The 14,635-nt window shown below is 42.6% G+C and overlaps 1 protein-coding gene and 1 pseudogene across 1 annotated transcript in view; both read left to right on the plus strand.

Annotated features, from left to right (window-relative positions):
* LOC112069508 (ER membrane protein complex subunit 1-like) overlaps positions 1 to 10,279 on the plus strand; it is a 33,420-nt pseudogene extending 23,141 nt beyond the window's left edge.
* Positions 10,280 to 11,119: 840 nt separating this feature from the next.
* Positions 11,120 to 14,635, plus strand: part of LOC112069506 (E3 ubiquitin-protein ligase UBR4) — a 129,482-nt gene continuing 125,966 nt past the window's right edge. Inside the window, 1 exon segment of the mRNA XM_070438569.1 lies at positions 11,120 to 11,271. Coding sequence (XP_070294670.1) covers positions 11,147 to 11,271 — 125 coding nt within the window. The 5' untranslated portion in view covers positions 11,120 to 11,146.

Consider the following 14,635-nt stretch of genomic DNA (forward strand, 5'->3'; position numbering starts at 1 on the left):
TAAGATCGTACTTTTGGATGAAAAATTGTCCCTCTGTTCTTGAATGAAAACAAATAGAACTGTTGGGGCCAAATGAAACCATCCATTAGGTTTGGGAGGGGAAAGGGGGGGGCTTGACAGCAGACGAAACAAACACTCACCGTGACAACGGCAGGGGGGCCATCATGTTTGTGGGGTGGGCAGTTTGCTGGAAGGCGGATGCCACTCTCCAAGATGAAAATGCATTCATGAGGGCAGGGAAAAATGAATGGGATTGATATTTGAGCCAACATCTTCAGACAATCAGTTCAGGAAGTTAAAGCTTTGGCGCCAAATGGGTTCTTCCAAATGGGGAACAATGACCCCAAAGCATTAATACCTTCCAAATTGCTGGCGATGGCTTAAGGACACGAAGTCAAAGGTAAATTGGAAGTTCGCCCCCATTCACAAAAGCCTGACCTTCAGTCCTATTAGAACATTTGTGTGGGTAAAAACTGGAAAAAGCATTTGCGAAACAAGGGGGAGGCCCTATAAATGGGGACTAATCAAGTTAACACCAGCCTCTGTCAGGGAGGAATGGGCCAAAAATTCCACCAAACTTATTGGGGGGAAAACTTGTAAGGAAGGCTACCGAAGTTTGTGACCCCAAGTTAAACAAATTTTAAAGGCCAATGCCCTACCAAAATAACTTTAAATGGTTGTTATTACCCACTCTGCCGAACTGGGGAAATGTTGGTGGAAAAAATAAAAAAAGCTAAGTGAAATCATTCTCTCTACAATTAATTCTGACAATTTTCCACATTCTTAAACAAGTGAGTGCTAACCTGACCTAAAATAAGAAAATAAATGTTTGTGAGAAAAACAACTGGAGTTAAAAGTATTGGCTAAAAAGGGGTAGTTAAATTTCCGATTCAACTTTAGTGTTTGTATTTTTATTTTTCCTCTTGATAACTCCAAATTGGAAAAAACCCAAAATACTTTTTTAAACACAAAAGAAACCCCCTGGAAAAAAGTTGTTGCATTAAACTAATTGCCCAATTTATTTAGTCCATCAAACTAAATTAATAATTAATGGAAACTGGTAAAGAAATTCTACGTCTAATGTTATTTACGTGGTAACCACAATCTGAAAATATGTCAATGGGTTATTAAAGGTCCGGTCCCAAAAGGTTGGAACAAACTAATACTTCATTCAAGTTGTCTTATTAACTTATTTTACATTGTAGGAATAAATAGTGAAGAACAATAGAATCAAACTATGGATAAAAACCATAGATTATACTTAATAACTGAAAAGAACTTTGGTTTAAACAAATTCAAAACATATATTTATATTTTGAACATTCTTCATAACCAAGTAACCTTTCTATGGAACAGCTTTGCAAACCCCAGTGATGAGGTCGAACCGAAATTGTCCGTTAGAGATCCGAGACAGTTATTGGTGTCCAACGCCCCACAGAATCTGGGGTGTACAAAAATATTCTTGGCCAGCAGATTGGAAAGGCACACAACAGTTCCTATATAAGGTCCACCGTTTTCACAAAAAAAAAAACCAGCCCATGAGTAATAATTAATGTTCATTGGTAGGAATTGGTTTGGGGGGGCCAACAGAATTTTCTGGGGAAGGGTACCAAAAAAAATGTTTTTTCTGCGGGCATTCAGAGTGCCCAAAAAACCACATCCTCCCATCATTTTTTAAAGGATGAAAGGTTTGGAACCACCCAAAATCCCAGACCTGCTGTCGGGCAACTTTGCAAAGCGGGGAAGAAGGCCCTTGGTCCCAGGGAAGTTGGGACCAAAAGAAACCTGATGGTCACCCTCTGAAGGCTCCAGAGTTTTCCTTCTGTGGAAGATGGGAACCTTTCAAAGGACAAAACCCATTCTGCAAAAAAGCCCCAAACCTTCCCACCAAAATCAGGCCGTATTTTAAAAAGTGGCCAGACCGAAAGCGCCCTTTAGGTTAAGGCACCGATGGGACAGGCCCGCTGGAGTTTGGCCCAAAAACTTACCAAAGACTTCTCCCCAAGAAAACCCATGAGAAAACAAAGATTGCTCTGGTCTGAATGTAACAAGATTGAAAAACTCTTTGTGGCCTTGAATGCCAAGGCCATTCAAACGGTCGGAGGACCCAATTTCCCCCACGGGTGAAAGCAGGGTGCAGCATCATTGCTGTTGGAGTTGTTTTTTTCAGGCGGAAGGGGGGACTGGGAAACTAGTTCAGGAACACGGGGAAAGGTTAAACGAAGCCAAAAGTTACCAGAAAGATTGCGTGATGGAAAAAACCCTGCTCCCTTCAGACTGGGCAAAGTTTCCCTTCCCAAACAGGACAACACCCGAAATCCCAAACACAGGGCCAAAGACCAAATGTAAGAATGTCCTCAATGTCCCTTGGAGTAAACCCCAAGCCCAGAGGCCTTGGGAATCTTGAAAAACCTGACAAAACAATCTCGGAGAGAACCCTGAAAAAATAAAGTTGTGCCAAGCGTTTGCTTCCCCCCCATCCAACCTGACAGAAGCAGAGAGGGGAATCTTGCAGAGAAGATGGAGGAAAACCTTTTCCCCCCCAAGAAACAAGGTGTGGCCCAAGCTTGTTAGCGTTTCAATAAACCCAAAGAAAGTCGAGGCGTAATCGCTTGCCAAAGGTGCATTTTCAAAACAAAGTTTACTAAAGGTTAATACTATTTGTAAAATGTTATATTTCAGTTTAATGGATTTCAAAATTTTGCAAAAATTCTAAAATCTTTTAACTTGTTCATTGTTCTGTAGATTGATGGGGGGGGGGGGGGGGGAAGAAGCAATGGAATCCATTTTAGAATAAGGCTGTAATGTAACAAAAAGTGGAACAAGTCAAGGGATCTGAATACTTTCCCAATGCACTGTAACATTTATTCTTTTGGAAACATTACAAAGCTCATCTGTTTTTTGTTGTTGTTGTTGTTGTGCCCTGCAAATCCACATGTACAAATGGAACACTTGAGTCAAAGCAAATTTAACGTAGTCATCAAGACAACATTTTACTTGCCCATTCCGTCAGCCACAAAGCACATTCCACCAAATACACTGAAGAAAAATATAAATGCAACTTTTAAAGTGCTGAAATAAACGCACAAAAAGCGTATTTCTCTCAAATTTTGCCAGAAAAGCCGCCTCAGTTGTTTTAGAGAATTTGTCAGTACGTCCAACCGGTCAAACAGCCGCAGACCCACGTGTATGGCGTGTGGGCGAGTTGTGAACAGAGTGCCCCATGGTGGCGATGGGGTTATGGTATGGGCAGGCATAAGCTACGGACAACAAACACAATTGCATTTTATGGATGGCAATTTGAATGCACAAAGATACCGTCACGAGATCCTGAGGCCCATTGTCGTGCCATTCATCCGTCGCCATCACCTCATGTTTCAGCATGATGATGCACAGCCTCATGTCACACGGATCTGGACACAATTCCTGGATCCATTGTCTGCATACTCACCAGACATGTCACCCATTGAGCATGTTTGGGATGCTCTGGATCGTCGTGTACTACAGCAACTTCACACAGCCATTGAAGAGGAGTGGGACAACATTCCACAGGCCACAATCAACAGCCTGATCAACTCTATGTGAAGGGGATGTTTCGCGCTGCATGAGGCAAATGGTGGTCACACCAGATACTGACTGGTTTTCTGATCCACGACCCTACCTTTTTGTTGTTGCTATTGATATTCCCAGTCGTGTGAAATCCGTAGATTAGGACCTAATGAATTTATTTTAATTGACTGATTTCCTTCAATGAACTGTAACTCAGGAAAATCTTTAGAAATTGTTCCATGTTTTGTTTTTTATATTTTTGTTCAGTATAGTTTAACGGTATTAGAAAAAAAATTGTTTGTGCTTTGACGTCCGTTGGAGTACTGGATTACTTGCCTATCACTATGCTGGATGTTGTCACTTCAGTCGTCGTAGTAACACAAGCTTTATATGCTCTGAATGTCTTGTTTGTTTTGTAGTACGTAACTGTTATGAAAGTTGTAGTGTCAATTTTGTTTTGTATTTAAATGCCACTTTGAATGTGTACATGACACTGCAACAAAATTTCCCCATGGGGACAATGAAGTCAGTAAGTAAGTAAGGGTAAACTAATGGAATGTTTTGGTAGTTTCACAGCACGTTCATCTCAGCCAATAGTCTTGAGTCGTACTTTATAGGCCTCTCTATTTAGCTGAAGGATTTCATCTTTTTTTATCTCTGTTTTGTTCCAGCTCTTTGGCATCGACAGCAAGTCGGGCTCTATTCTGTGGAAGCACTACCTGGAGAATGTCCAGCCCAACGCAGTTTTCAAACTGATAGTCCAGAGGACCACCGCTCACTTCCCCCATCCCCCACAATGCACTCTGCTCATCAAGGATAAGGTAGGAAACAACACCGTGTTGCGAACTAGTCCTTACAACACCATTCTGTGGGTGTTATTTAATAAATTATTACATATGACAAATTAACTTAGTTATTTGATCTTGAACATGAGAAATACATTGTTAAAGCATCTCAGTARGATTTAGGTCCTAAGTGTTAGCTATGCAGGGCTGCCCCTTTTCCGACTTGATGTAATGTTGGGTGAAATGTCTCTAGTTTTCAAAAGAAAATGTACTACCTCCCCCCAGGACACTGGCCTGGCCTCCCTGCATGTGTTCAACCCCATCTTTGGCAGGAAGAGTCACATCGCCCTGCCAGTCCTGCCCCGCCCCATCCTCCAGTCACTACTACTACCTGTTATAGACCAGGATTACGCCAAGGTCCTGCTGCTGGTCGATGACCAATACAAGGTAAGTCTAGGGCTGTCTGATTTAAGGTCTTGGGGGGGGGGAACAGCTGGGGGGCTGAAACGTCAGTGGGAAAATAAAACATTCTGCTGCATTGTGGGAGGAGATTTGTACCAATGTGTTTCAATGACCTGTTCTGTGTTGACTGAACCTCACAGCTGATTTACTGTGCGCTAATTATTCTGTATTTTATTGATTGTCCTCCCTTCCAGGTGACAGCCTTCCCCTCCACTAAGAACGTCCTGCAGGCAGCTCCAGGAGATGTGCCTCCTCGATCTTCTTCTACCTGATCCGCTCTCAGATCAGGGAAACCTGTCTGGATTCAGGCTGCGCAAGGTGACTTAACACTTGTGTGTGTGTTATTTGGTGTGTGTGTATTTGGTGTGTGTGCTGTGTTTGTTGCGAGCAGTGGAACATTTAGTGTGTTGTTGTCTGCGTGAATGTGACATTCATTGTGTGTGTTTGTGACATTAAATGTGTGGTGTGTGTGTGTGTGTGTGCATCCAGGACCTGTCCACAGAAGCGGATCTGGGAGGTGGTCCTACCTACAGAGGTCCAGAAGATAGTAGCGGTCAATGGGAAGAGACCCAACGAGCATGTCCATCTCAGGCAGAGTGATGGGGAGACCGTAGTGTTTCTCTACAAGGTAGCGTAATGACACCTCTACGTACTAGTAAACTACAGGGTCCACACTCAACAATTACAGATTAAGGATGGGGTTTCCCAGATCCCAGTCCTAGACTTAGTTTTTTAAATAAAAGTTTAAAACTGGCAACAAAAAGTTGGAACTTTTAATACTTCACGAGGGACAAGTGCAAAATACGTTTTGGAATGAATAAAGAATAGTAATATTGTGTGCAAACCTGAGAATAACAGTCTCTTTCCTTTTTACCACAGTACCTGAACCCTAAACCTGCTGGCAGTGGTGACAGAGAGTACAGACGGCCCACCCTGAGCGGGCCTTCGTGGGCATGTTCTTGATCGATGGGTGACCGGACGCATCATCCATGAACTGTCCAGAGAAGGCCAGGGGGCCCGTCCACTTTGTCCATTCTGAGAACTTGGTGGTGGTGAGTAGCAGGCAGTAGTAGTAGTAGAGAGTAGAGCAGTAGTAGTAGCAAGCAGTAGTAGTAGCAGCAAGTAGTAGTAGTAGCAGCAACAGTAGTAGTAAGTAGTTTAGTATGTAGTAGTTAGTAGCAAGCAAACAGTAGTAGTAGTAGTAGTAGTTAGTAGCAGCAACAGTAGTAGTAGTAAGTAGCAGCAACGCAGTAGTAGTAGAAGCAGTAGTAGTAGTAGCAGTAGCAGCAACAGAGTAGTAGAGCAACAGTAGTCAGTAGTAAGTAGCAGTAGCAAGCAACAGTAGTAGTAGTAGCAAAGTAGTAGCAGTAGTAGTAGTAGTAGCAGTAGGCAGCAACAGTAGTAGTAGTAGCAACAGTAAGTTAGCAGTAAGTAGTATAGTAGTAGCAGTGCAGCAACAGTAAGTATAGCAGCCAAACAAGTCAGTTAGCCAGTAGTAGTAGTAGTAGTAGTAGCAGCAACAGTAGTAGCAGCGTAGCAGTAGCAGAAAGTAGGTAGCAGTAGCAGCAACAGTAGTAGTAGTAGTGCAACAGTAGTAGTAGTAGTAGTAGTTAGGCAAGCAGTAGTAGTAGCAGCAGTAGTAGTAGTGTATCAGTAGTAGTGAGTAATGCAACAGTAGTAGTAGCAGCAACAAGTAGTAAGTAGTAAGTAGTAGTAGCAACAGTCAGTAGTAGCAGCAGTAGCAGCATAGTAGTAGTACAAGCAGAACAAACAGTAAGTAGCAGAGCAGCAGTAGTAGATAGTGTAGTAGCGTAGTAAGCATAGAGCAACAGTTAGTAGTAGTAGTAGCACCAGTGAGTAGTAGCAAACATAGTGGTAGTAGTAGCAACAGTAGTGGTGGTAGTTATTGTAGCAACAGTGGGTGGAGTGGTAGTAGTAGCAACAGTGGTGGTAGTGGTAGTATAGTAGCAACAGTGAGTAGTATTAGTAGCGTAGCAACAGTGGTGTGTGATAGTAGTAGCCAACAGAGGTGGTGGTAGTAGTAGCAACAGTGTGGGTGGAGTAGTAGTAGGAACAGTAGGGTGGTAGTAGTAGTAGCAAACGAGTGGTGGCTAGTAGTAGTAGCAGCAACAGTGTGGTAGTAGTAGTAGTAGCAACAGTGGAGTATACAAGGGTTTAAGTTAGTAGTAGCAACAGTAGGAGTAGTGTAGTAGTAGTAGCAAACAGGTAGTTGGTGGTAGTAGCAACAGTAGTGGTAGTAGTAGTAGCAACAGTGGTGGTAGTAGTAGTGCAACAGTGGGGGGAGTAGTAGTAGTAGCAACAGTGGTAGGTAGTAGTTAGTAGTTAGCAACAGGGGGTGGTAGTAGTTAGCAACATGTTGTAGTAGTAGTAGTAGCAACAGTGGTGGTAAGTAGTAGCAACAGTGGGGTAGTATAGTAGTAGCAACAGTGGTGGTAGTAGTAGCAACAGTGGTGGTGTGGTAGTAGTAGACAGTGTGTAGTAGTAGTAGCAACAGTGGTTGGAATGGTGGCTTAGTAGTAGCACAGTGGTGGTAGTTAGTAGTGCAAACAAGTGGTGTTGGTAGTAGTGTAGCAACAGTGGTGTAGTAGTAGCAAAACATTGGTGGTAGTAGTAGCAACAGTGGTAGGTAAGTGCGTTTAGTAGCAACAGTGGGGTAGTAGTGTAGCAACAGTGGTAGGTGGTAGTAGTAGCAACAGTAGTGGTGTGTAGTAGTGAAGTAGCAACAGTGGTTAGTAGTAGTTAGTAAGTAGTAGTAGTATGCAACAACCGTACAGTAGCAGTAGTAGTTGTAGCACCAGCTAGAGTAGTATGCAGCAGTTAGTAGTATAGTTATGGTCACAAATGTTCCAAGATGATTTCTGTGGTGAGAAAAAAGGTTAATGAACTGCTGCCCCTCAGCTACTGAGTAACCCTCACAATTTTCTCTCTCATCCCTCTCCACAGTAATGAGTACTGGAACACCAAGTCCAGGCGTAATGAGGTTCAGTGTGCTGGAGCTGTTTGAAGGGACAGAGCTGTATAAACAGCACAGTGTTCAGTAGTCTGGACAGACCCCACCTGCCCCAGGTCCTACAGCAAACCTACATCTTCCCTCTCCCACCACCACCATGGAGGCTACGCTCACTGAGAAGGGCATCACCTCCAGACATCTCCTGGGTCAGTATGGGGAGGGTTGTGGGGTGGATGGAGGGGTGGGTAGGAGAATGGATGGACGGGGGGTGGATGGATGGATGGATGGAGGGTGGTGGAGAGAATGGATGGATGGATGGGTGGGTGGGTGGGAGGAGGATGGACGGGTGGGGGTGGTAGGCGAGGATGGATGGACGGGTGGGTGGGTGGGTGGGAGGATGGATGGATGGATGGATGGGTGGGTGGGAGGGAGGGAGGGAGGAGGGAGAATGGATGGATGGATGGAGGGGTGAATGAACGGATAGAGGGAGGAGTGGGTCTTTCAGCACCATATCTATCTGTATCGTAACTCAATTTTTTTCTCTGGATATTTCTTTCTCAAAGTGGGGCTACCATCAGGAGCCATCTTGTCTCTCCCCAAGATGTTCCTGGATCCACGGAGACCAGAGGTTGTCACTGAACACAGCCGGTTAGTACCAACAACACGTACCCCATGTTCATTTGGCACCAAATGGAAGAAAATGAACTGAAACAGGGAGGGAATACCTGGTCCAACAACAAACGCTCATTTTCATTTTCTGTTGCAAAACGTTTTGTGTGCACTAATGAACAGAACCCTGTTGTTGACGTTATCTGACCTTTTAGAGAGGAATATTGGTTCCTTGTCACTATATGAAAGTAAGAATTGGTTTATCATTTATTTCCAGTGAGGAGAACCTTATACCCTATGCCCCAGAGATGCCCATCCGCACAGAGTGGTTCATCAACTACAATCAGACTGTAGCGAGAGTGAAAGGAATCTACACTGCCCCCTCTGGCCTGGAGTCCACATGTCTGGTGAGTCTATGGTCCATTACAGTGGTTCCCAAACTGTTGGGCGTGCTAGGCGCAGAATTTTTWTTTTTTTAAGGAACTCAGTTGGGCTTTCAACTTACTTTTGAAAGTTTTAATAGTAGAATGCACAAGGGGGTTTCGATGCCAGCTGCCCAGCAAAGGGCTATCCGTCATCAACATCTAGCTCCGGGCAGCATTCCTCGAAGATGAGGCCATACTCCAAACTATTTAACAAAATTTACATATTGCATTCTATCTCTGTTCATTCAATTAAGACTGTACTCGATTGAACACGTATCATGTCAGTCATTGCAGACCTTAGAGAGCTATTTATAACTTGTCAGAAATGTCCAGATTGACTACTGTCAGCTAGCAAGTTTTTTTTTTAAAGCCATTTGATTTTGTTTGAAAGTTTTTAAGGTTTGGCGCGGGATGTTCCCCAATGATGGAAAGGGGGGCCTGAGTAAAAAATATAAAAAAACAAACAATTTTTGGGGGGGGGAACCACTGGTTTATTACACTGTTGTCAACTTCCTGCTGCATTTCCAAGACAGATATCAGCTGATGTAAGAAGGGCTATATAAATACATTTGATTTGATTTGATTTGGTCTACTGACAATACAGATCCAATTGAGATTATATGAAGATACAACTATAATGTAGATCAAAATACTGAATATTTAACATGGAAATGTATATGTTTTTTTGTTACGCAGGTGGTTGCGTACGGCCTTGACATCTACCAAACCAGAGTGTACCCCTCCAAGCAGTTCGACGTGCTAAAAGATGACTACGACTACGTCCTGATCAGCAGTGTTCTGTTCGCGCTCTTCTTCGCCACCATGATTAGTAAACGTCTGGCACAGGTCAAACMGCTCAACCGGGCCTGGCGGTAAAAGAGTCAACTTAAACCTTTTTCAATTCTGACCTCCCCCATTGCTGCGTGGATGAACCCGGACGATGGAGGTGGACGAACTGAAGCCCGTTTGACAATATCGGCTTAAAATCACCCCAATGTGTCAATTGATGGGGGGGGGGGGGTTGTCGTCTTCTTTTTCAAGGAAGAAGTTCATTTCATTTTCCTGTCTTTTTTTTTGTGTTGTGTATAATTTATTTTTTTAACACTTTACATTGAGGCAGCCTTTTAAGGGTAGTTATGTCATTGCTAATAACAAGTAATTAACTAAACGACTGATACATCCTTTACAATCTTCCTTAAAGGATGGCGGAATGTAAAGTGCTTTTCATGATCACACTATATGAAATTATATTGTTCTTTCACCACAAACGAAGAGCAGTCCGTGGTCACTTGGTGCATCTCAGAGCAAGTGTTCTTTATACTGAAGCTCTGGAACATTGTTTAGCTGTGAATGATTAGTAAATAGTCTAAAAATTAGGCCTAATTTTAAGATGACTAAATGTGGTAGAAATGAGTCAAGAGATTTTGCTGATTTACTGTTGTTTTAATTGGGTTTTAAATGGTTTCCATAGATCTTTTTTTGTATTTTTATGTTGGTCAAGATGGTTTTGTTATTCATTTTTGTTAGAAGGAACTGTGGCGTGTACTGAGGTGGTTGTCTTTGGGATCGACTGCCTCTGAGGCTAGCACTGTCGGTCTTTCTTTGATGCACTGGAAGTTTTGTGTTCACATGATTTGTCTTTAACTAATATCCCCCCCCCCCCATGGCTTTTGTGTAAATTATAGTTTATGTACAGTATATTTATGTCTTTAAAACATTTGATTATTATGGCACTCCAGAGTAATAATTTTTCCTATTGGGGAAACTGAACAACTCCGCTTGTGCAACACATTTTCACCAAAACGCCAATACCCTCAATAAAATGATTATTACTATTTATGAAAGTCTGTTTTCCATTTTCAGCGGTTTACATAGTATGCCTACTAATGATCTTTGGTTGTGCTGTAATAGCAACTATTTTCTTTACTTGTCTCTATCCTTTCTACACCTATGTACATAATTTACCTTAATAGTTTAATGTAGCAGTTTATTATAGCCCTTAAAGTGCTTCTTAGATTTATAATATTTATGTGAACACTTCCTGTTATTTTGTATCCCTTTGGTTTCCACTAGTTGCCACGAAGTCAAATTTGAATATAGTAACAATTCATGAAAACAACCATTTGCTTTTTGGTCTGAGTTTAAGGTTAGAMTTAGGCATAAGGTTGGTAGTGTCGTAAGGTTTTAGGTTAGGGGTTGGTTTAAAATCAACATTTGATAAGAGAAATTGAAGAAATAGGCGGGGGTTATGACTTTGTGGCTGTGATAACTAGTGACGACCTCTTCCCTTTCAAGGGAGGTTGTTGGAGAAAGAATCGCTCGCTTGTCTAGAACGGAATCTCAAGATGGCGTCGAGTGGAGGAGATGGAGAACCGGACTGGGCTGCTGATGTACGGCCGCTTTTATCAGCTTCGTACACAGCTTTTGAAACGAAAGAGCTACCTCAGCTTATAGGATCCATAATAAACAGGTAAATATCGTCCCTGTCTGCGAATTGCAGTGCTCTGTTGACAAGAAAGGGCTGTATATAACAGCTAGCTAGCATGCTAACTTGGTTAGCTTCTTCACTCAGCTGGTTTGCATAGTGTTAGCATAGCTTGCTAGCTACAGTAGCTATGCCCAGAAGGAATCTGCTTCATCATCAGGCCGAATAGGGTGTGTAGCGTTACGTGCTAGCAATGTTAGCTAGCTAGGTAAAACAACCCTGACATTATATACTGCAGCTTACGTTGAAGTAAACATTATTTTAAAACCATAAATTCTGAAGCGTTTGTCGTATTTGCATGATAATACAACCAGTTTTAAAGGCGAACATTGTTACTTAGCTAGCTTGTTAAATTGAGGCTTTAGTTAGCCACAGCTAACGAGCTAGCCAGCATTTCTAGCCTCATAAGAATCGAAAACGAAAGCTTAGCCTGTGGTTCTTTTTACTTGACGGTAAATTGTTTATTATGTTGCTGATGCCATTATTGTTCTTGAATGTTTTAGATAATAGTTATATATGTCAACATCACGAGCGGACAGCTGTTGACGTGATCGTTTGAAATGTCATTTGATGTGGGGCTAGCTAGTTAAGTAAGTTAGCTAACGTTAGCTAAGTATTCAAGATCAACATTTGACTTTGCACTCCCCGATCCGTTCGAGTTGGGTAACGTTAGCACAACGGGCTTTCAACAGCTAACTTACACAATCTGGGACATTTCCTGCCGTTCAATCAACGGTCGCTTCAGTTATTGATACCCATTGATTTTTGAAGAATGTAGTTGCACTAAACTCAGGCATTTGTAAGCTATCTCGACCGTATTATAACCCAAATAATGATAGGCCTAGCCAGGTTGTATGCTTTGTTGTCATTTGAGTACAATGTTTTTATAGCTTCAAATTAGTATCATCATTTCAGGATGTCATGGACTGTAAGCCTTTCCATCCAGAGATGTCTGAATTTGAGTTGTTATTTCTCCAGCCAACTCCCTGAGCTGAGGTGGTGGGGCTGCTGTTGCACATATTTGTTCTAGCCCAACACTAGCAGAACTGATTAAACTAATCATCAAGTCTTTGGTTAGTTGAATCAGATGTACTTTGCTGACAGGTGTATAAAATCGAGCACACAGCCATACAATCTCCATAGACAAACATTGGCAGTGGAATGGCCTTACTGAAGAGCTCAGTGACTTTCAACTTGGCACGTCATAAGATGCCATTTTTCCAACAAGTCAGTTAGTTAAATTTTTGACCTGCTAGAGCTGCCCAGGTCAATTGTGTGTGCTGTTATTGTGAAGTGGAAACGTCTAGACGGCAAAGTGGTAGACCACACAAGCTCACAGAAAGGGACCGCTGAAGCGCGTAGTACATTAAAAAAATCMTCTGTCCTCGGTTGCAACACTGACTACCGAGCGCCAAACTGCCTCTGGAAGCAACGTCAGCACAATAACTTTTCGTCGGGAGCTTCCTGAAATGGGTTTCCATGGCCGAGCAGTCGCACACAATCCTAAAATCACCATGCGCAATGCCAAGCGTCGGCTGGAGTGGTGTCAAGCTCGCCGCCATTGAATAACGCTTCACCGTCTGGTAGTCCAACAGACGAATCCTGGTTTGGTGGATYCCAGGAGAACGRTACCTGCCCGAATGCATAGTGCCAACTGTAAAGTTTGGTGGAGGTATAATGGTCTGGGGCTGTTTTTCATGGTTCGGTCTAGGCCCCTTAGTTCCAGTGAGGGGAAATCTTAATGCTACAACATACAATGACAATCTAGATGATTCTGTGCTTTCAACTTTGTGGCAACAGTTTGGGCAAGGCTCTTTCTTGTTTCAGCATGACAATGCCCCCGTGCACAAAGAGAGGTCCATACAGAAATGGTTTGTCGATCGGTGTGGAAGAACTTGACTGGCCAGCACAGAGCCCTGAACTCAACTTCATCGAACACCTTTTGGATGAATTGGAACGCCGACTGCGAGCCAGGCCTAATCGCCCAACAACAGCGCCCGACCTCACTGATGCTCTTGTGGCTGAATGGAACCAAATCCCCCGCAGCAACGTTCCAACATCTAGTGGAAAGCCTTCCCAGAAGAATGGAGGCTGTTATAGCAGCAACGTTCCAACATCTAGTGGAAAGCCTTCCCAGAAGAATGGAGGCTGTTATAGCAGCAAAGGAGGGACCAACTCCATATTAATGCCCATGATTTTGGAATTAGATGTTGGACGAGCAGGTGTCGACATACTTTTGGTCATGTTGTGTATGTACAACAGCAGCTCTGGCACTTCAACTCAGCTCAGGGGCTGGAGAAATATAACCACTCAATTTCATCTCTGGATGCAAGGACTGACAGACAGTCCATGATATGATACTTTTGAACAAAATTTGAAGCTATAATAACATTGTACTCCAGCGACGACAACAAAATACAAACAGATATGTGAATCAGTTTGACCTTTGGTTGGTGGTCCCCCAGGACTGTAAACCACAACATGTACTGTCCTAGAAAAATAAATTCTCAGGGCTTGACATGCAGGGCCGCCTGCTGTCTTGGTGAGGTTTTGGAAGCTCTCCAGGCCAGTCGATCATCCCCGTCAGTGTCCCAGTGAAATGTTTTTTATTGTAATAATGCTATTTTTCAGCTAGACTATATAATTGATTAAAAAAAAGATTCCTAAAGCTGTTTATTCGTTATGTTGATTTTATTTATCACACGCGCTCTGCACACATGTAGCCTATAGATAATCTGTCGGGCAGAGAGAGTTTGCAGCTCTCGAACAGCTGGTTGTTGCTTGGAGCAGTTTACAGCAGATGGAACATCTTGCCTTCCACTACCGCTTATGCAAGTTATATCAACCAGTAAATGCTAAGGCAAGAATGGGTATGCAACCCAGCTATTTTAAAACGTTTTTAAAGTCTTGGTTGAATATTTGCTATACCATAATTCAGTCATCATGGAATAGCCAACCTTGAAAATCAGACATTTTTCTCTAGGCTCTTTGGTCCTTCAAAAGTAATTGAAGTTCTGTTAAACAATTGATGATGAGCACGACCATAGCGAGCTGTTGGCTTCGACTTGGTTTTCCATACAACTGCCAGGTCGCAGTTGRAACTGAGAACTTGTTCTCAACTAGCCTACCTGGTTAAATAAAGGTGAAATAAATAAAAAAAAATATATATAAAGCGTTCCTTTTTTTTGTTTTTTTGCTTTCTCATTTTAAAACATGATACAATAACTAAACTCTTCAACTTCTCAGCTGGAGAGACTGATAAGCTACACGGACAGACTTCATTAGTGTGTTTCTGTCAGGAACATACGGTCTATTTAGTCAGGCATTAAGGTCCACATTATTCAGACGT

The sequence above is a fragment of the Salvelinus sp. IW2-2015 genome, unplaced genomic scaffold, assembly GCF_002910315.2.
Source record: "Salvelinus sp. IW2-2015 unplaced genomic scaffold, ASM291031v2 Un_scaffold1034, whole genome shotgun sequence".
NCBI classification, from domain to species: domain Eukaryota; kingdom Metazoa; phylum Chordata; class Actinopteri; order Salmoniformes; family Salmonidae; genus Salvelinus; species Salvelinus sp. IW2-2015.